At 37.7% G+C, this 22,338-nt stretch overlaps 1 protein-coding gene and 4 non-coding genes across 6 annotated transcripts in view; all 5 read left to right on the forward strand.

Annotated features, from left to right (window-relative positions):
• The window catches only part of LOC129095993 (calcium uptake protein 3, mitochondrial-like), a 29,368-nt gene extending 12,438 nt beyond the window's left edge, over positions 1 to 16,930 (forward strand). The window contains exons 7-14 of one of the 2 annotated variants that reach the window (XM_054604623.1): positions 893 to 964; positions 2,356 to 2,397; positions 11,967 to 12,061; positions 12,210 to 12,381; positions 13,920 to 14,028; positions 14,140 to 14,297; positions 15,791 to 15,855; positions 16,481 to 16,930. In XM_054604623.1, the coding sequence (XP_054460598.1) occupies positions 893 to 964; positions 2,356 to 2,397; positions 11,967 to 12,061; positions 12,210 to 12,381; positions 13,920 to 14,028; positions 14,140 to 14,297; positions 15,791 to 15,855; positions 16,481 to 16,487 (720 nt within the window). In that variant the 3' untranslated portion in view covers positions 16,488 to 16,930. The remainder of the gene's footprint in view (positions 1 to 892; positions 965 to 2,355; positions 2,398 to 11,966; positions 12,062 to 12,209; positions 12,382 to 13,919; positions 14,029 to 14,139; positions 14,298 to 15,790; positions 15,856 to 16,480) is intronic. The other variant, XM_054604624.1, reaches the window with a different exon arrangement.
• Positions 16,931 to 18,897: 1,967 nt separating this feature from the next.
• On the forward strand, positions 18,898 to 19,113 carry LOC129096560 (small nucleolar RNA U3). Its single transcript, XR_008531459.1, has one exon. It is a non-coding gene; the product is annotated as a small nucleolar RNA U3 (small nucleolar RNA).
• Positions 19,114 to 20,259: 1,146 nt separating this feature from the next.
• LOC129096553 (small nucleolar RNA U3) lies at positions 20,260 to 20,475 on the forward strand. Its single transcript, XR_008531452.1, has one exon. It is a non-coding gene; the product is annotated as a small nucleolar RNA U3 (small nucleolar RNA).
• An 840-nt stretch (positions 20,476 to 21,315) lies between these two features.
• LOC129096554 (small nucleolar RNA U3) lies at positions 21,316 to 21,531 on the forward strand. The gene has a single exon (XR_008531453.1). It is a non-coding gene; the product is annotated as a small nucleolar RNA U3 (small nucleolar RNA).
• Positions 21,532 to 22,119: 588 nt separating this feature from the next.
• Positions 22,120 to 22,335, forward strand: LOC129096555 (small nucleolar RNA U3). Its single transcript, XR_008531454.1, has one exon. It is a non-coding gene; the product is annotated as a small nucleolar RNA U3 (small nucleolar RNA).
• Positions 22,336 to 22,338: the final 3 nt, after the last annotated feature.

Consider the following 22,338-nt stretch of genomic DNA (forward strand, 5'->3'; position numbering starts at 1 on the left):
TGACTGAATTCATATGTTATTATTAACATCACTTTTTGCTCCCATGGCAAAAGGACAAGGTTAGGATAAGTGACTATCAATGAAACAGGGATTCCTGTTTTTATCTACCTTCATGTCCCATTGACATAAGCTGAAGCTGCTTTTTGCAGCATTTAAAGCATTTAAAAGCCATCTGTAATAGCATTTCTTTAGATTATGACCTATAAGGGCTACATGTGTCTTATTTTCCTCTGCGGGATGGGACCAACAGATTTTCAAATGGAAACACTGCTGCAGGCAGGAAGTGATCAGAATCCCTGTGGGGGCTGGTGGGATGGTGTATCAGCAGGAGTGGGAGGTAATGGTTGATGTTCCTTTGGGAGTGGGCAGGTGCCGGACTGACAAAAATATTCACACATTTGGTGATATGCACAGATCATTTTTAAATTCAGACTTTGCCAATAAAAAGGACATCTGTAGTCAAATGAAGGGAATATTGACTTAAATAAACCCCAAATGAACAACGTCAGGCACTTTTGCGATCACACCTCTTAAAGTAATCCTGGAGATATCCCTTTGTAAGTGATACTTCAGTGTTTGGTTTAGTGCTCTATGTAACAACTGTCATTATTAATTCAACTGCAGTTGATTATGCTTTTCTGGGCCAGTACATTGAAAGCAAAACTAAAAGAAACAACCACCTTGCTCTCCAAATTAAGAAAAGCTATTAATACTCACAGCTGCAGTTTTCTGCCAGATGTGATTCAACATTGATTTATCTTTAAAAAAAAAAAAGCCAAAATAGAAAACTGACACTCTCTTAATCATGATGGCAAAGGGATAATGCTTCATACAGGGCTTTTAATCTGGCTTTGAATTGTCAAGAAGATCCTCACTCTCTCTTACATTACAGCTTCAGGAGATCTTCCGGAAGAAAAATGAGAAGAGAGGGAGGAAAGGAGATGCTGAGAAGTCAGCCCAGTTGGTAAGAAAGTTGGTAACGCAGGACGAGGGTGTGTGTTTGTGTGTAAGGAGAGCTTAATTTGTTAGGAGATTAAATTATGTCACTGATCACTCTTAGTGCAGCCAACACTGAAACAACCACTTTATAGACATTGACTTCAGTAATGCTGCTATCATCAGTGGGTGATAAAAAAGACCAAAAATGTCCTGGAGGTTAATATAGCAGTAAAAAGTAAACATTACTTTAAAGTTACTCCGCTCTTAACATGGCATTTCAATACATCCATGAGTGTAGAACAACATGAATTCTTTGTCAAACTGTCCATGTGGATGTATTGAATGTAATGACACTGGCACCATCTTCAAAGTTAACTGTCATCTGTATTTATACAGGTATTAAAGTTAGCTCAACCCGTCATGTAACTGGTTTGAGTGCATGCTGCCTTAAAGAAACAGTTTTTGAAATTGTGGTATCTTCTCTGTTTTTACTGTGTATTTGTTAAATTGGATACACGCTTAAAAAAATGTGATCACATCTGGGATTTATGTTTTGGAGCAACACAGGTCACTTTGCTTTACTTCACTGAGTTATACTTGTTATGTTTATATCTGCCAGCTTGTTGGCTAACAGTAAAGTGTAGGTTTAAAAGACTGCATGAATTAATGCCAAATGAAGAATTGGTCAGACTAGTTGAATTTTAGATTTTTACAAATATATCATTACTGGCATATGTGTCGGCTAATATCAAGACATGTCAGTGAGGAAATGCCAAAGATTGTTTTAGGTAATGTACAAACAGCGTTGCCGTTAGAGACAGTTTATTTTTCACAAGTGGCTCTTGCATGAGAAATCTAGGTCACAATTCTTTACTTTAAAATATAAATTCAAGGGAGCCTTGTTAAGAATGTTAATTTGTGTTATGTGTTAATGTAAAATATGAATATAGTTTTTTTTATAAAACAAATTAACTTAGCAAATACAGATTTCTTTTAAAGGCCATTATTGTCTATGTTTTTTAATTCTCAGTTAATTATTAGAAATGTATGAATAGTGTGTCTTTTAGATCTGTCCTGGTAAAGCTTTCAGCTCACAATAAGTCATATCAATACCATTTATTAACTACATTTCAAATAAAGGAAAGATGAATCTGCAAAAGAAAAAATCCTCACACACATAGTTTCACAAACCTTCTGTGGGAAGTGCAGTGCACAGTGTAGTAATGCAAAGTGAGTGTTGTTGTAAAATGTGATCACAGATGTGTTGAAAATGACTCGTCCCTCTGCAGAGCGTATCCACGGCCTCTCTGCATGTACTAACATGTCTTTTACCTTCTCTCTTCCTCCCTCCTCTTCTCTGACTGCATGCTCTGTCCTCCTCTTTCACCTGTCTCTCTCTCTCTCTCTCTGTGTTAGAGTATGCAGCTCTATGGATATCAGGTTGCCCCGTTGAACAGCGTATGTATCCAAAACCGCAAACCCTTAGTCTCCTTTCTGCCTATCTTTAGGTGGTTAACGAAATTGATGGAAGGATGAACAGAGAGCTAGCTATTTCTGTCAGCTAGGTTAAAACATAAAAAAAAGCAGTTTAGTTGACAATTTTATAAGATCATAATAAAAACACAATGGGAACTTAAGCATGGTGGTGATAAAAGGTTAAACAGTTATGGTAGACAGATATTTAATGAACAATATTGAAGAATATTTAGAAACTCTTCTGATCTCTGTATTCCACTGGCCTGTCATTATTGTTTTTTTCCTCTCGTTTTTTGAGGCAAAAAGTCTCAAATACACTTTTTTCTTTCTGTTCTGATCAGAAGATCAATACCACTCTCATATATGTGCATTAGATACAAGGTCACAACCAGCAGACGTTTAGCTAAGCTTAGCATAAAGAATGTAAGCAGATAGAAACAGCTAAACCTGAAAGCAGCCTTCCCTAAAACTCCAAAGCTCACTCATTAACACACTGAATCTGGTTTGTTTAAACCGTACATAACCAAGGTGGAAAGACAACAAGTTGTGGTTTTAATTGCGTTGGACTATTTCTTTGGTGGGTGCAAGGGATTAGCTGAGCACGCTGCAGTTCTCCTCATTGCCTGGCAATTATGCTAAGCTAATCGTAACCTGGTTCTTGCTTAATATTTACTGTACCGACACAAAAGTGAAATCAACCTTCTCAACTATTTCCAAACATTTTTAGACCTGTTCCTTTAGTTTTGACTCAACCTTTTAAATATTGCAATTCGCACAAAAAATATGTTTCTGCATCTGGGAAATTACAGTTGTAAGGTATATCAATTAATTTTGCAATGTATGTAGGGATATTAGGCATGTTATAGGTTCATGTTTTAGACAAGTGTCACTGTCAGATTTTCCAAATTAATCTCATAATCCAACACCAGTTTCTGGATAATCAAGTAAAATTCCCACCATCTTGTTGGGACTATGTTTCCTCATTCTGCGGACTCTTGGGGTTTGGTGGGTGTAAATGTAAATTATAGTGGGATACTTAGGGTTCTCTTTAATGCCTCTTTCAGCCACTTGTTTGTCCTGACCTGGTCTTTTAAAAAGCCTTACCCCTGACCCAGTCCAGCTGATCCTTTGTTGTCACTAAAACATACACTGACGACTCTATGAAAGGATAAATGGATAGAAAGAATAAGCGGGATAGAGAGAGACTTCCTTCAAATCAGGGTGTCCATCTGTCAGGTCAGCTGGGTGATTGATCGAGGAAGGATGGCAGAGGGTTGGATGAATGGAGAGAGGGATGGCAGCAGAGGAGTAATAGATTTAAAGGGTCAGGAGAGATGAACTCTCACAAAAAGAGAGTGATGTGATTTAGAATGACTTGAGGCACTCTAAAGCTCCAAACACAATCAGACACTGTCCAGTTCAAACTGTTTTAGGACGTGTGCTGTTTGTTTGGCAGTGGGTGTGTGTGTTCCTGTTGGGGGTTTTGTTAATTGGCAGAGAGAGCAGGAGATTTTTATTGCAGGAGGTCCAGTCTACAGATGTTGCTTGTATTGTGTGTACACAGTCTCACTTACTTAAAGAAAGCAAACAGGTTGCATCTGTCTACTTAGTGGTATGGAATCCAAAATGTTACATATTTCTTAAAGGTGTGTCGGATTTGGCGACATCTAGCGGTGAGATTGCAGATTGCAGCCAACTGAAACTTCTCCCATGTGCTGAAAAAGCAAATGGCCCTATCTAGTTACAATGATTGGTTGGCTGTTCTTGGCTACTGTAGGAACATGAAGACCGGCTCTGTGAAGAGGGCTTGCTCCTTATATAGATTAAAAATGGCTCATTCTAAGGTAACAAAAGCAATTCTTATTTTCAGGTGATTATACACTAAATACACTTAAACATACTCATTGATATAATGTTCAATCTCTGCCAATAGATCCCCGTCAATGCTTCACACTGTTCCTTTAAAAAAAGGTGAAACATTTTAAATATACAATGAAGACTTTCTTGTTAAATTTAACAAAGACCTATTCAGTAATCGGTCACACTTATTGATCACATATTAAGCTGGAAACCAAAATCAACACGATGATAATAATGGAATTTGGACACTGCAATACTCCAATGTCTTATATTCTCCTGAAGTTACAGTAACAACCACTGTAGGAGGTTTTCTGACCTAAGTGGCCAATGAATATTTACTAATGGAGATGGAATGCAGTGCAGCAAAAAACTTTGGGGGATGTGTACTGTCCAGCCTCTGCAGACTACCAGCACTCAGTCTCTATTAGGACTATGAGCGTTGTTTCTTTCTCTCTATTTCCCTCACACACACACACACACACACACACACACACACACACAGTCCTCATGCTGTCGGTGTTGTGATTGATAGCTGCATTGTCCCTGTGAAGTTAGGAGCGGTGCAGGGTCATATTAAAATGGCTGCTGGTGGTTCTCCCTGGAGAAATGGACGAGGTGGGTGGTCAGGAGCCCAGCAGCGTGGTTGTCCTTCATAAAGGCTGGACATACTCTGAACAGAAGCAGCATGACAGTGATATGTTCAGCTTGGTTACCGTTATATTATGTTATATAGGATAACTAGCTTTTGGGGGGAAGGATTGTGCATTTGCGTCGAAAATCAATTAGATGTGCAAGATAAAAAAAAAAATCAAATTTTGCTGGGGTTCATTGTTGATTCAACACAAAGTAACGAATAGTAGTTTTTGTAATTTAGATAAAATGGTCTTACAGTAGAACCCTCATAGATAACTGCGGGTGTTTTCCTTAATTGGACCCTTCATTCCTTTTTTGTTTGACACTAAATGGGATTTTTTAATGCTTGGATTACATTGGATGGGGGGAATTTATAGTTGGATCAAACATTATAAATGGATATTAGTACAGTAAATTGAATTGATGACAGACAAATAATTCTAAGCATTTAAATTTTCTCTCTTCCTCCCCTGTTGTACTAGCCATTTTCTAATAAACAGCATTTCATTAATGTAGAGTTAGCAAATCATTTACAGTGTCTGTAGTTTGCTATTTGTTCTAACCATAACACCATAATAGGCACTTCAATGAGTCCAGATGCCAGATCAGACTTGTCTTGATCAAGTATTAACTATTTTAGAATGCTTAATGTGACACTGTTCATGAATATGCAGTATATGTACTATATGTACTGTATATGAAATGTAGTGATTTCAAAAATCTTCAGGAAATCCCCTCACGAATCTGTTTGTGTATATTGAGATTTGATAAAGTGAATATTGGAAGCTGAAGTTGACTTCCTGAAGTGTTGGAGTTGTAGGTGAACTGACCCTGGTCCTGCTTGACCGCTCCTACAGGTGCTAAAAAGAGACAGTCAGGAGTTTGTGGCGCGGAGTTACTGGGACGTTCTGAGGCGAGGCGCCAGTCAAGTCCTGTTTTCTGACCTGGCGGAGGTACACAGATCCATCTGACCTCTGTCCCTACATCCCTCCATTCCTCATCCTTCACTCTTCCTCTTTAGTTCCCTGTAGTTAATGTTGCTCATCCAATGAGCCCCATAGAAGCAGATTAATAAACCTGCATCAAGCCAAGCCAGAAGTAGAACATCAAATTTAACCTTCAAAATAAAAGCTCTGAAGGCCCTAATCGTTCATACTAACTACTCATATTAAAGTGGACCAAAAGATTCTTTTTTTTAATGCTTTTTAAAAATGTTTCTCATGGCTAAAAGACAAGAAGGAACCAAGAATAGTTTGTTGGCTTGTTGTAAAAAAGGTTTGATCACCCTAACACTTTTATTCTGGTTTGGTTTGGTACTGATCATTTTCATAGACTGGCCTTTTCAACTTTCTTTGTTGCTTTCTTTTTCCAAACATTACTTTGTATATATCTAGATTACTATCTTCCATACTGTGCCATCTCACTGTTTTAGCAACCTTAGTAGTGTACAGAAACTACTGTCATTCCTCCATTCCCTTTCCCCATGTGAGATCATTTCTGTTTGGATGAGCTCTTAAAGACTTCCTTGCACTAAACACAATACTTTCATCTAATTGAACTATTCATAAATGAAAGAAAATTACTGGAAAATATTTCTTGCTTGGGATAACTTGAGGCTCCTCCAAAATTTTCAAGATTCTTCTCCATTTCATTGTGTCACTCAGTTATTCCTGATCAACAAATACTACAAGAACATGTTTATATCTGTTGTTTTTGATTCTTATTTCTAAATAATTTAATCCACTATATCGATGTGACGGTATTGATCCAGTAATTGTAGATGACAGATACTTTAATGTGCGTATTCTGATAACCTGTTCTGTTTCTCACCTGCCTTCTTTCATTGGGGTCTCTTTGTGATGCTTCTGTATGTGTATCTGTGCCTTGTTATCTGTGCGGTGTTGTGGCTAGTGTCGCAGCTTTGGTGTCAAATTCTTCTCACTTTACACCTTAATGACACTGGTGTAATGATAGGAAGGCTGCATGCCGAGCACATACAAATCCCCTGATTATTATAGCACCACACAGTTATACTAGTTAATATAAAATTGAATATGAGTCATTTGAAGTATAGTAGTCTATTGGTTCAATGTCACCTCAGCAAATCAAATGGGGACCTAAACTACCTGCAGCTAGCAGGCTCTACCTCCAAACCACCCTCAAAAGCATCTACTTCCATTCAAGTAATTTTGGACGGAATTACTAGAAAAACTAGTAATGCTAACATCAACACACTCACATTAATAATGCTTACATGTTAATGTTTAGAAGGCACTAAAGAAAAAGTACAGCTTAGGGCAATGTGATTATTTTTGCAGGTATCTTTATATTTAGTCATAAACAAAGTGTTAGACAAAAAATGTTTTGACCCTGATGATGGCGCTAGTAAAGTAAGGCGATCACGTAAGTTATTACTATTCAACCTGTGTTAATTATAAATGTCTGTACAAAATTTCAAGGCAATTCATCCAATAATTGCTGAGGCAGTTCTAAAAAACAAAGACATGTAAACCTCATGGTGGCAGTAGAAAAAGAAGTCAGGGAATCACCAAAGTCAGTTGGATTCTTCCTCTGGGACCATGCATATCTATACAATTAAATTGCAATGAATCCGACAGTCGTTGAAATATTTTAGTCTGGGCCAAAGTGGTGGACAAACCAACAGGCATACAGATATTACCAGCTCTAAAGCCATGACACTAGCATGGCTAAGTTGAAAACAAACCCGACTAAAAACAAAAAGTTTTAGCAAAATCTCACATTTTGGCTTGTTCATGTAGAACATAAATTGTCCTTCCGATACGTCCAACACAAGGTCAAGCTGCTGGTAATGATTACTAACAGCTAACAGTGCTAGCAAGCTAAGTGACTAATGACAGGCTATGTGCTGTGGTGGCAGCGGAAGCTGAGGTGGAGATAATGATAGTGGAGCGTAATGGGTCTGACCTTGTATTTACACCGATCAGCCTTTCATCTTCCTGGATGTCAGACGGACAGAACAGACGAATCAGACAGAGGGGGGAGGATAGGAGGAAGACAATAATAGGAAGACAAACAGGGACATGAAAAGTTTGAGGGATTAAAAAATATAAATCGATTAAACAAAAAGTGAAACATTGGTACACAAATAAAAGCAAAGGGGATAAAATATAGAGAAAGAAAACGTTACAATTGCACCAAACCAGATCAGATAAGTTGAAAACCTGAGGGGGAAGGAAAAAAAAGGGAAGAGATAAAATCAGAGAGACAACAAACAGGTGAGAGAGGCCCAAAGAAGATGACACAGGTCAGCGGAGAGAACAAATGCTGAGGAACAAAGTGGGTGGGGAGAGAAGAAGTTCGGGAAACACATTTAGGGGAAAAGAAAGAAGCAGGTTGTATTTAGAGAAAGAGGTGTTTACTCAACAGATTAGTCACCATTATACCTTTTTGCTTTTGTCTGGAGAAGGAGGGACTGACTGACAGGCTGAGGTGGAGGAGGGTGGGAAGGAAAGAGCGAATTACCTTTTATGTTTGTCGGGTATGAGGAGAAAGGAAATGAGAGCAGGATAAGAGGAAAATAAGTGATAGGAAAAGGAAAGAAAAAGAAAGAGAGAAGGTGGGAGATAAAAAATAAAAAGGGGTTTGCAGGGAGAAAGAGGAACAGGTCATTGTTTTGACCCTGCAAAGTCTGACTGACTTTACTAAAGGCTGACAATGAGCTCTTCCTCCAAGGTATATTACTCACAGATAGGGAGGGTGAGGAAGACAGTTTAGTGTTTACATCAGTAATTACTGTTTTTACCTTCAGCTTCATGATCAAAGTCTGTTGGAGCTCCACTCACACAGATGGACAAAGAGACACAAGCATACACCAGGTGTTGGCTCGTGCCTTGTGAGTGGGGTAACCATTACGTCTTCATGGGGATGATGAGCTCACACCGGTGCTGCCACACTTCCAGGAATGATAAGCTTGTTATGATCAGTTTGGCGTTACGTCTTTGTCCAGGTTAGACTGACGTTTGTTTCACCAATGATAAAACTAATTCAAAAATTTGGCAAAAGGGAGAAACATTTCACAAATTCTGTTCAGTGACAAAGAAATCCCGCCTGAGATTTTTTTTTTGGGTCACTAATCAATTATTTTTTATATTTACAATGGATCAAATCATAAAGTGAAATGTTTCACTCATAGTGATTAACAGACAGATATTTATATTTATTTCAAAATCTGTTTATGCAGCTTTGCAGTGATTTGGGGAATAGAACAGTTGGTTCATAGCATGTAGATGGAGATGACCACCTATGGTTCCATATTTAATTTCATTGATTTTACAGATTTCCCATGGTGCACGGCATCCAAATATCAAAAACATCTCTTGTTGGTTTACTCAATTCAACTGAAATCAAGCACTACTACTAAAGTGCACCTTTTATTTTTTTACTACATGAACCCATGTAATGTTAAATCACCTGACCAACTGGATTTGCACTTAATTAACAATCTTAGTCACTTGAACAGTTATTATTAAATGATAAGAATGCCTTTATCACATTTATCCATTTTCAAAAGATGGACAAAGTTATTGGCAGTAGTTTAACTGTCTCTGATCATGGAAAGAGCAAAACAATCTGTTTTAGATTATGGAGAGAATGAGGGGGAAGAGAGGCAGAGAAACACCACCTGGATGCTGTCTAGATGAATGAACAGCTCATGCGTCATAAAGACATCAGTAATGCGTCAGATATGAGATAAAAGAGTAAAAAAAGTATTTTTGACCTGTTTGTCCGTAATCAGAGGCTTAATGAAAAGACCCACAAATAAGTCACCGAAACCAAGACACTGAAATTATACGTCTGTAACTGTTCAGTTTGTCTGTGTTTATTTAAAGTAAGTCCTTCTAATCAAAGATTTAAAGACCAGACTGCAACACTAATCAGAATTACACACTAATGTTTGTGGTCCAAGAGCAGAGTTAACTTTTAATGCTCGCTTCCCAGAAGACATTTTTATCCAGTGAGTTACCAATCTGTATCGATTACAGTGGGATCTTCTGCGGCTTTTTGTTTGGAATTTGGTTAGTCCCTTAATCTATTTCATCTCAATGTAGAGAATTACTAGCGTCATTTGGTGGCCAGAAGTACCCAAAACTGAGACAAATATTGTGATCTGGCTAACTGCTCTAAATGTTTACATAATGGGCTTTTGTCAGTGAGGTTGTCAGTTTACTTATCATCTGTTTCAATGGTTCTGTACCTGGCAAAAATTATGATGAACAAGTTAAGAAAGAAGAAGAAAAAATGTTTTTGCCCCTTAGATTGTTTTTATTAAACATCACTTTTAGCATGTAGTCCTCACAAGCCATAGAGATATGTCACCTTTGATGAGCGGTAACAGGTATAATAGGAAGCAATCACTAATCTTTCAAATGCTTTACATTATAGAAACTAATGGAGATTTTGGCAGCTTAACACAGCCAGTAACTTTTGATACCAGATTTCCTCGAAACTTGTCTTTGGAACGTATGTTTTCTCTGCATCATTATCCCTGCACCACAGTTTTAGTTATTTGCTAATTTTTGAAAGAATGAACACACATTTTTGTCACAACCAACGACTACAACATCTGTGAAAGATGTGAATCTGTGCGGTTTGCCTTTTTGTAAAACTGTCATCTTGTTTGACATTTTCCTCTCATCCCACATCGGATTTTAGGATTTTACTCTTGAGGTAGAACCACAAATGGCATCGTGGCAGTGATGATGATGATTATACTGATGCCAGCCAATCTTACGTCTGCATAAATCTCAGCATGGCAGTGGATTGGACAGGGGGGTTTGGCTGGGTGGGGCATGGCAGTGAGAGAGAAAACAAGATGGGTGTTTAACGTCCTCTCTTTCTGCACTGACGCTGGCTGAGTCTTTTCTGGAACTGCTCAAAAGCACCGTCACCTTTTTCTGAGATACAGTTAGCATAAACATGCGTTCTCAGGCACTGATTCCAAAAGGCTCATAAAACTTAGGAAACTTGATGAATGTGTTTCAAATGACCAGGATCATTCAGTAAACACACTTGCAAACTGTGGAGGGAAGATTAAGATTGAAGAATATTTAAACAGAGTAAATATATAAAAAGGGAGGTAAAAAAATGCAAATTTGCAAATGTGACACTATGATTCTCGTCCGTTGATGGAAAAAGGTGGAATCGGCTCACGTTCTCTGCATTTGTGCTTATGTGGGTTTCGGGGCGTGCTGGTGTTGTTTGTGATTTGAGGTTGTGTCGATGTGGCATTCGAGAAGAAGTGCATGTGATGTGGTGGCTTTATTGTGTCTGTATATGTTTGGCATTTAAGTGTTATGTGTTTGTCTGTCTCGCCCGTAGTTGTTCTTCCACATGTGTTCTTGGCCTCCTCTCTGTTTCTCTCTGAACATTTACATCACTCTGTTTTTCGTTGTGTCCCTCTACCTTTTTGTGTTCTGCTACCTTAGTGCGTCATGTGTCTTCACCAGACCAGACGTGGTCTGTGTTTCATGCTGCTACACCAAAACTCCTCCACAGTCTAGGCAGCATGGAAAAAATAACTGCATACCTCTCATTTTTATTTCCATACTTTGCTTTCAAAGATCAATGATAAGGACTATCATGACTGAATTGAAATGGACAGACACCTTTCTGTCCATTTTACCTCATTTCCCCATTTTACTTGCTCATTTCTACACTTTATCGTAGTGAAAACTTTGATGGTGACACGTTTCCACCATGTTAAATGAGCTAAACCCGCTTGTGATTTATCAAATTTAAACTCATCCCATTTAGGAGGTTAAAATTACAGAGTGTTGCTGCCTAGACTGGTATGTTTGATGTCATAATGGCCGCAGACTGTTTGTCTTAGCTGATTCGTTTGATTGACAGTTTGTTGTTGCTCCTCTGGCGCACGTTCTGCAGCACCACGGTTGCCATGTTGAATTGATGATGACTCGTCCCGCCCACTGCTTCTCCTCCAATCTCAAGACTTGGTGTTTATTGATTAGTCACTCATTGATCCTCTCTCCTGCTCTTCCTTCTCTAATGATTCATAGCGAGCAGATGAGAGCATCACGATTGACACCACCCTTTTGGTCCATTTCTTTGGGAAGAAAGGGAAGGCGGAGCTTACATTTGATGACTTCTACAGGTACTAAAACATATTCAGTGGACAACATAAAATACATGCCAATGCTGTCAACAATATCAATCAAATCACAACATAGTAACATGTTTCTTTTGATAAAACTTTGAGTAAAATCTATTTCTACTCCTTCCCCTTCCTTGTTGTTTTTCAGGTTTATGGATAACCTTCAAACAGAGGTGTTAGAAATTGAGTTTCTGACCTACTCTAAAGGGATGACCACCATCAGTGAAGAAGACTTTGCCAAAATCCTGCTCCGCTTCACCAATGTTGAAAACATCAGCGCCTACCTGGAGAATGTCCGCCACTGTATACCTGATGAAAAGGTACGGTTTATAAACTTGTACACTGTTCTTAAAAGGGAGATGAACACAGGAAATCAACAGTTGTGCAAAAGATTGAAAATACACAAAATCTTAATTTGAGTTAATATTTTCTATTTTTGTGTTGATGTATCTGCATAATGTAAAGTCATTACTGTTTGGATAATGCTGGATAAAGATACATTAACACGATAACGTATGCTGTAAGTTTTAAAGTGTTTATGATAACGATTGAAGACCATCCGTCTCACCTGTACTGCCTTTCTGGAATCAGTGGCTCCCATAAGAATGTCAAAGTCATAATCAGTTTACAGTTAAAAAAAAGAAGAAAAAAAGAAGGGCCTTCTGTGGAGTGTGTTTCGACCAGGATGTTGGGTCCTCATTTTCTTCTTTAGATAACACCAGATACCTTTCCTGATCCTTCACCTGTTTTATTTCTTCTCCCTGCTTTATGGGCGCTCCCTCCCTCCAGCCATGTAGAGCCTCCGTAATTTCCCACCACTGTCTATGCCCGAGGCTGTTGTGGCTCTCCACACTTCAGCGCTTCGCTGCCTCATTCGACCACACAAATACACACACACACACTCACACAAACACACACACACACTTGACTGCACTTTCAGTTACATGTGAATGTCTATCTATCTATCTATCTATCTATCTATCTATCTATCTATCTATCTATCTATCTATCTATCTATCTATCTATCTATCTATCTATCTATCTATCTATCTATCTATCTATCTATCTATCTATCTATCTATCTATCTTTTTACACATTGGCATGTAGTCCTTATGCAACCCACCTCTATTTCTGTCCCTTCCTTCTTTCCTTTTCATGCTGTGGAAGAAGCAGGAGGTTGGTCTCGGCTTCGTATACTACGCAACCTGCAGTTACAATCTGTCAGTCTATCCTGCTATTTAGGGAAATCTTTGTACACGGCTAACTAGTTATTTTGTCTATGTATCTGTGTATTTTAAATCTGCATCTCTTCATGTAAAATTGCAAAGACTGCATTTCCTTATTTTTTGGAATTTATTGACTTTTTTAATATGTATACTGTTTGTCACAAAACTAGCCGTTATAAGTTGGATCTTGATTCACAGCAGAGAGCATGGGGGCGGTTACGGCTACTATTTGAATGGCTTCAGCACTATTAATGTATGCAACCGGGTTATGAAACGCTGCAAGAAGGATTGAAATTTCCCATATCATGCACATACAATCCTGTCATTAATGACCTTTTATGTCATTAATAGGCCTATTTCATGGAATCTCTCAGTTATTGATTGGTAGTATGAGTTATGGTCAGCTGTTTTTTGTTTTTTTTTTGGTTAGTTAATATTTCAGACAACAGAATGGATGTGCCTTGAATGCTGTATGCACGTCTGTCAACGTCCCTTTGGAAGGCACTGTGCTCAAACGCTCATTACATTCATTTTTAAGCATCTTTTTCTCCAGCGAGCGACATCTTCATCAATACTTCTCACTAAAGTAACTTTGTGGGCCGTTCACATGTGTTTTTTTCTGCTATTTCAGGGAATCACCTTCGATGAGTTTAGATCATTCTTCCAGTTTCTCAACAACCTCGAGGACTTTGCCATTGCCATGCAGATGTACAATTTTGCTTCTCGCTCCATTGGACAAGGTAGGAAGAGATCAGGGCCACAGGGGTTACAGGCACCGAGGGTCTGAGCTTACACACACAGCTGGTGTGGCCAAAATGAACCAAACACTTTTTTACCCTCTCTCCTACCAGATGAGTTTGCAAGAGCGGTGTATGTGGCCACGGGGCTGAAGCTGACGCGTCACCTTGTTAACACCATCTTCAAGATCTTTGATGTGGATCACGATGACCAGCTCTCCTACAAGGAGTTCATCGGCATAATGAAGGACCGGCTGCACAGGGGAGGAAGGGTGAGGAACTGTGTGTGAAAGAAACAGAGGGATTGTTGCCAGTTGAGAAAAAGCGCCCTTAGGCTTTAAATTGTTTGCCTTAAAACAAAAAATAGACAGCCGTGGCTCAGGAGATAGAGCGTGTCATCCACCAAGCAGAATATCAGCTAGAAACTGAACCTCAAATTGCTCCTGAAGATTGTGGATAAGCATTAGTTTACATGACGATAAGCAAGTGGTATCTTGTTTGCGAATGGGGTAAATGTTGTAAGTGTAGTGTTTGAGGGGTCGGAAGACTAGAAAGGCGCTATATACCATTAACCATCTGTGATCCATATAACAGAACTTGAAAAAGACTAACAGGAGACAGAATCACAGCAAGGAGAACATGACGAAGAGTGAGATTGCATTGATTGATTGGAGAAATGAACCTCTCTCTCCTTAGTTGTCAATTTCTGCTGCAGAAGTTTTTATTCTGATAAAGATGATCCAATAATATCACCTCTCACGTTGTGGTTAAATTCATCGTTAAGGATTATTCTTTTGTGAAGCATGAACAAAAAACATGTCCTGGTCATCCATGTGAAAGGTCACAATACTGTTTAACACGCAATGAAGGGGCTCGAACCCAGGTGTGCCAGTTGAAGAATAGTCGCTCTAACAGCTAGACCGCCTGCTGTTTAAAAGGTTGTTTCCATTCATTGTAAGAATTACAATATTCATAGGGATTGTAAAACAACAAAGGCTTTTATCGCCCTTCTGTCATCGCAAGCAAACTCAAGCAATTACAGGACATGAATAATGTGGCCAAAATGGAGTCACAAGAAAAAGGACTCATGTGCACTGGACAAAGACTACAATGAATAGAAACATAAGCTGATAAATGACCTCAAGTCAGGTATGCAAAGGCATCTTAATATTGACAAAGGTTTTTTTTCAAGGAGTTAAATTCCAGCCATGTAGGCTGACAGCTTTTAGGAAGAATATGGTAACAACATCAGTGAATTGCTTGAAGTGATAAAAAAACTGGAAATCACCTACTTCATAGTGCTGTTTCCCAAGGATGGATACTGCCCTCTAGTGGTGTTTGGTGATACTACAGTCCCGAGCATTATTTACAACAGAAGTGAGCCACGCTCATGAGGTGTCAGGTTGTTACAAGTTAACAGTTTGCCTGATATGCCACAAACACCACTAACATGGCACAACAACATTAAGCATGTAAGTTGTTCTGTTTATGACCTCATTGGCTCCTTTGGATGCTTTATGGCCTCACAGTCTCGGCTTATTAACAGTGTTCTCTCTTTCTCTCCCTCTCTCTTTGCTTTACATTCATCCTCAATCTCCTCTCTTTGGACACACTCACCTGCTCTGCCATCGTTAAAACCTCTACTGTGTTACAACACACCATCTTTTGTCTTTCCTACATCTTCCCTACCTCTTCTCCCTGTGTTTTCCCTTCTTCCTCCTTGCGTCTTTCTCTCTGCCATGATATCTAACCTCTGACCTCTTAGGGCTATAAATCTATGGAGCGCGCCGTCTCTTTTAAATCCTGTCTGAAGAAGGAGCTGGCAAGCAGATAAGTATAACACCAACGACATCAGTGTTATTTATATCTGGAGTTTATGTAATTTTTTTTAGAAAACGTGTTACTCCTTTATTGGGACGTGAACCAGAATCATACTCCTCACCTTTATCTCTTTGACTTGTCCTACTGTTATGTGTTAACAGCATGGGTATATTTTAACTAGATCAGGTGACAACCACTGCATTACAGTAATATTACCTGTTAAATACTAATTGACTTTTTCACTTTGCTAGCTAGCTTAGTCTCTCTTTAATAATATACACGTCCTTAAGAAATACATCCATGTTTAGATTTATTCATTACACTTTCCAGTCACAATAGCCATACTTGTACTTCCCATGAACTGGCAATTTGTTTACGGTCACTACACAGTGTGCCAGTAGGTATACAGAGTTGCAACAGTTGGTTCCTCTATTACTTCATTTTGGAGATTCCTGAATGTGTGGACAGCTCAAAATGAGGAATATTTTTAGACGTATTAAATAATTTCCCCTCACTTTCATCCAAAAAAACATGATGAGACATTTTGTTGTGACTGGAATATAACAGTATAACAGTTAAAAGCATTGACTTCTGACTCCCTGCATAACTGTGCCTCCCTCTGCTCTGTGTTTACCAGGTGAAGGCCCGACACCACACCTCCTTCTCCGGCTGTGTTCGCTCTGGGGCCAAACGACAAGTTCACCAGCTCTGGAGGAGGTTCAAGGAGAAGTCGTAGTGGAGGAGACAGAAATAGGGCAGAAAATAATATAAAGGAAGAAATCTGATGATGGAATGAATCATATTGATCTCTTTATAGTCTGTAACCTGAGTTAGCGCCATTGTGTTTTCAAGGGCAGATCCCCATTGGTCCCCCTAAGCAGAAAATAACTAGCAGCATGCACACACACAGCAGACTAATGCTCTGTATGATAATAACATCAACATCACTCCTTGTATTAATCGATGCCAAGTGTGATATACAGCGTATAACTACAAACAGAGTGAGATTAGAATATGACTTCACTCTCCAAGCATGGCACCTCCACAACCATCAGCAGAACTGCAACTAACTATTATTTGTGGTATTTTCAGTATTTCACTTAAAAACATAAATATATATATATATATATATATATATATATATATATATATATATATATATATATATATATATACATATATATATATATATATATATATATATATATATATATATATATATATATATATATATATATATATATATATATATGTATATATATATATATATATATATATATGTATAAAAAGTTGAAATGAGCTTTAAACAGCGTAAAAACGCAAGGTATCCACCTTATAACAATATTATATAGATATAACTAAGCAAGTATTGAATTTTTAAAGTTATATCAACCAAATTATATTTTTGCCTAATGAATCACGTTTTAAATGACTTATCAACACTATAATATATGCCTTTTTATGTAAGAATATTTAACTGCATTGCTGCACTACAAACTGTAACAACTGAAAAAGCACAACAGTAGTTAAATAACAAATAATGATAACGTTATCCTTATGCAATAAAGAACAGGAATGCAAAATAGTATATTAAGAACAACAGAACACTGAAATTGTAGAATTGCATGTAGAGTGTTTTTATTCATCTCGTATCATTGTTTTTTTTTTACTAATTGGTCTCATCTAGCCAAAATAGTTGTTGCTTTTGAATGCACTAAGAGTGTATATAAACACTATTGCCACAAGTAGGATGCTATATTCTCCTAATATTACTACAGCACTGGGGATGTAACAGAATAGAACAGAAAAGACAAGGGAAGATATGTTTTTGTAATATTGTAATTTCAATATTTGATATAATATGAATATGAATATTTTCTTTTAACAGTAACAAAAGTATAAAAGATGTTAATTGATTATGTTAATACTATATGTGATTTATCACCCACATCTTAAATGTAATATATTATGAACCATTGAATACCATTTCTGAATGTCTTGGTGTGAAAAGTGGAATATATTTGAATATATTGAAATGAAGGAAGAAGAAGGAAATGGAGAGTTATTTCTTACAATGTTAATTATTCTCATCATGTATTTGCAATAATGTATGTATTTGTCATCTCAGCGGACCTCTATGCATGAATAAAGTATTTTAAGAAGACGTGCCGTGGTGTTCACTGAGCATGCGCAATGAAACCACTTTAAATTGAAGCAGGCGGACATGTTGCCGCTACATTTGGCTTTGGAGGAAAAAAAAGATAAAGACTGTGCTTCAGTTCCACAGCTGCACACTTTTGTCGGTAAGTTTGCTGTCACAATGTTTGCACACATAAGGCAGAGGTTTGGGCATCTGAAGCTCTGACGATGTTTTACGTTGTCGGACATTTAGCGGAGAGTCACGTGGTTTTATCCCGCTCCGCTTCTTTCATTTCATGTATAAAAATGTGTGTTTGCTTGAGCTTCATTAAAATGATCTAAACTGGTATCGTTTTTAAACTTGAGATACTTATGGATACTAAAGTTAAAGCATATAATCAGCTTTTTTTTTTAAATATATATATATAAAAGTAACTTCTGGCGTTTGAGTTGTAAGCGGAACTGAACGTCTTCGCCATGTTTCTGCGGGGAACACTAATAACGACGCACCGCTCCGCATATCGTGAAAATAGAAACTCAACTAACGCTACTTTTAACACTTTAAGCTTCGCAGCTGTTGTCCCGTTATTGCAGTAGTGTAAATGTCAAAACACCCAGGTCACTTGTAAAGATGCGGACTGTTACAGTTATTACATAAGTCAACAAATGTAGAAAATGAGCGGACGTGTGTGACTAACCTCGCAAAGCATTGTGGGTTTTATGGAATTGGACTTTGACAGTGAAGCTACAGCTTTATTGACTATTTATATTAAAGTTGTATTGTCGTGGATGTGTTGTGTTTATTCTGTGTTTACTACCCATCAGGTGGTCGTTTTGGATGTTTACGGCAGTGACCATGAGTGAGAATGGTTGTCCTGTGAATCACTCTCTTTCTTCACCCTCTTCAACGTTAAGACTATACTTTCAGGGATCATTTCTATAGTTTCTGACTTGAGAAATGTGTTTCTAAAGTGATTGGTCTCGCTATCCACGATGATGAGATGCGATATTTCCCACTGAGCGTGAAGCGGGCACAGAGAAGTGATTCAGTTCACACGCTCTCTGCCATTGATGACCGTTCTTTACTTCCTAGTGGAGTTTAGAGGTGGGGAATATGAACAGAGTGGTTATCAGAGGATGTAAATATAATGATTCAATATATGTAGGTGACTGTGTTAATAGATGTACAAACATTTGATTAAATGTGGTTCACCCAGCTCCACTGACACATTATTACTAATATTTCTTTGATGTGCAAGGTTTAAAAACCAACATATAGTTCTAATAGGGTTGTTTTCAGTTCACCTTAAAGTGTAATCAATATTAATTATTGGAATTTAATACAGGTTCAAAATTATCAAAAGCACAAATAGCCAAATTCATCCAATGACAGGAAGATATTAATTCCCCATACTTATTTCTATTAAATAATTAAATTGATTGATACATTCACTCATTAAGACTTTAATCATTATGATATTCATAAGGTGGCACCTTGCATGGTAGCCTGTCATCAGTGTGTGAATGGGTGAATGATATGGAATATACTACTGATTGTAAGTCGCTTTGGATAAAAGCGTCTGCTAAATGACTGTAATGTAATGTAATGTAATGTAATATTCACATCCTCTGATAACCACTCTGTTCATATTCCCCACCTCTATACTCCACTAGGAAGCAAAGAACGGTCATCAATGGCAGAGAGCGTGTGAACTGAATCACTTCTTAATATCTTAAAGTAATATATTCCTTACAGGATTTACAGAATAGATAAAGTGCAAACAAGAGACATAGACTCTCATTGGGTGATTTTGGCCTTGTGTCCATGTGTGCTTTGGATTATTTTGAACCTGTATTAATTTCAAATAGTTAATAATAATTACACTTTAATGCAAAGTGGAAACAACCCTATTATAATTCTATTTTCGTTTTTAAACCTTGCACAATGAAGACATAATGTGTAGGTGGAGCAAACATCCAGCTCACTTGTACAGATTCTGACTCGTACAGTTAGTAAATATGAAACAAAAGAAGAAAATAAATGGTTGTGTGTGACTAAATTCGCAAAGCATTGTGGGTGTCATGGCATTTAACTGTAACAGTGAAGCAACAGCTTTATTGAATGTTTAATTTAAAGCTGTATTGTGGTTTTATTAAAGGTAAACTGTGTTTATACCCATCAGGTGGTAGTTTTGGTCATGTGTAACGTTCAAGGACCATGAGTGAGAATGGTTGTCCTGTGAATCACTCTCTTTTTTCACCCTCTTCACAATTAAGACTATACTTTCAGGGATCATTTCTATAGTTTCTGACTTGAGAAATGTGTTTCTAAAGTGATTGGTCTCGCTATCCACGATGAAGAGATGCGATATTTCCCACTGAGCGTGAAGCGGGCACAGAGAAGTGATTCAGTTCACACGCTCTCTGCCATTGATGACCGTTCTTTACTTCCTAGTGGAGTATAGAGGTGGGGAATATGAACAGAGTGGTTATCAGAGGATGTAAATAGTAATTGGAGATAGTGGTCCTTATATAACCCCTAATGTCTACTGTACATCTGTTATATATCAAGTACTGCTTGTTATTTATCTGTATCACATGTGTGATGTCAGAGTCATGCAGTGATTGGCTGTGCTGTTCTGTGTCATTTACATAAACACACATGATTGGACGAGATGAAAGAGGGGGAGGAGCTTGTTGATGGCATGGAGGAACATTGAGGGATAATGATTGTCTGGTTAATTAGATTTAGTTCTCACTTTCAATCAAACTAATCATATAATGTCAGAGAGCATTTCTATGTTTATTATGTTAAGAAAGATGTTTGCTTTTCTCATCAGGGATGAATTGATGTGACATTTCCTATTGGGGGATTTTCTGTATATTCATTCTGTCACTGATGATGGTGTTTCACTTTCTTGAGAATTAATGAGTTGGGGAAAATCAACAGTGGTTACCAGAGCTTTAAATATATGATCCAATTAAACTTCATGAAGTTACTATGCCAGTGGATGTAAATATATTTGAGAAAAGACAATAAGAGCAAACCTATTGGAATCCATTTTAAATATCTCAACAAATATAGAAAATGAATAGTCGTCTGTGACTCAATTCTCAAAGCATTTTGAGGTTTTAATGGCATTAAACATAATCAGTAAAGCTACAGCTTTATTGACAGTTTGATTAAAGTTGTATTGTTGTGGTTTTGTTATAGTTAAACTGTGTTTACTACTCGTTAGCCGGTCATTTTGGTCATGTGTAACGTTCAAGGACCATGAGTGAGAATGATTGTCCTGTGAATCACTCTCTTTTTTCACCCTCTTCTCCATTAAGACTATACTTTCAGGGATCATTTCTATAGTTTCTGACTTGAGAAATGTGTTTCTAAAGTGATTGGTCTCGCTATCCACGATGAAGAGATGCGATATTTCCCACTGAGCGTGAAGCGGGCACAGAGAAGTGATTCAGTTCACACGCTCTCTGCCATTGATGACCGTTCTTTACTTCCTAGTGGAGTATAGAGGTGGGGAATATGAACAGAGTGGTTATCAGTGGTTGTAAATATCATAATAATTCAATATAAGCAGCTGACTGTGCTAATAGATGTATAAACATTTGATTAAAAGGGGTTTAAATAATATCTTAAAGTAATATATTCCTTACAGCATAGATAAAGTGCAAACAAGAGACATAGACTCTCATTGGGTGATTTTGGCCTTGTGTCCATGTGTGCTTTGGATTATTTTGAACCTGTATTAATTTCAAATAGTTAATAATAATTACACTTAAATGCAAAGTGGAAACAACCCTATTATAATTCTATTTTCGTTTTTAAACCTTGCACAATGAAGACATATTGTGTAGGTGGAGCAAACATCCAGGTCACTTGTAAAGATTTTTGACTCGTACTGTGACTGAATTTGCAAAGCATTGTGGGTGTCATGGCATTTAACTGTAACAGTGAAGCAACAGCTTTATTGAATGTTTAATTTAAAGCTGTATTGTGGTTTTATTAAAGGTAAACTGTGTTTACTACACATCAGGTGGTCGTTTTGGTTATGTGTAACGTTCAAGGACCATGAGTGAGAATGATTGTCCTGTGAATCACTCTCTTTTTTCACCCTCCTCATAATTAAGACTATACTTTCAGGGATCATTTCTATAGTTTCTGACTTGAGAAATGTGTTTCTAAAGTGATTGGTCTCGCTATCCACGATGAAGAGATGCGATATTTCCCACTGAGCGTGAAGCGGGCACAGAGAAGTGATTCAGTTCACACGCTCTCTGCCATTGATGACCGTTCTTTACTTCCTAGTGGAGTATAGAGGTGGGGAATATGAACAGAGTGGTTAT

This window comes from Anoplopoma fimbria, chromosome 9, assembly GCF_027596085.1.
Source record: "Anoplopoma fimbria isolate UVic2021 breed Golden Eagle Sablefish chromosome 9, Afim_UVic_2022, whole genome shotgun sequence".
Lineage (NCBI taxonomy): Eukaryota > Metazoa > Chordata > Actinopteri > Perciformes > Anoplopomatidae > Anoplopoma > Anoplopoma fimbria.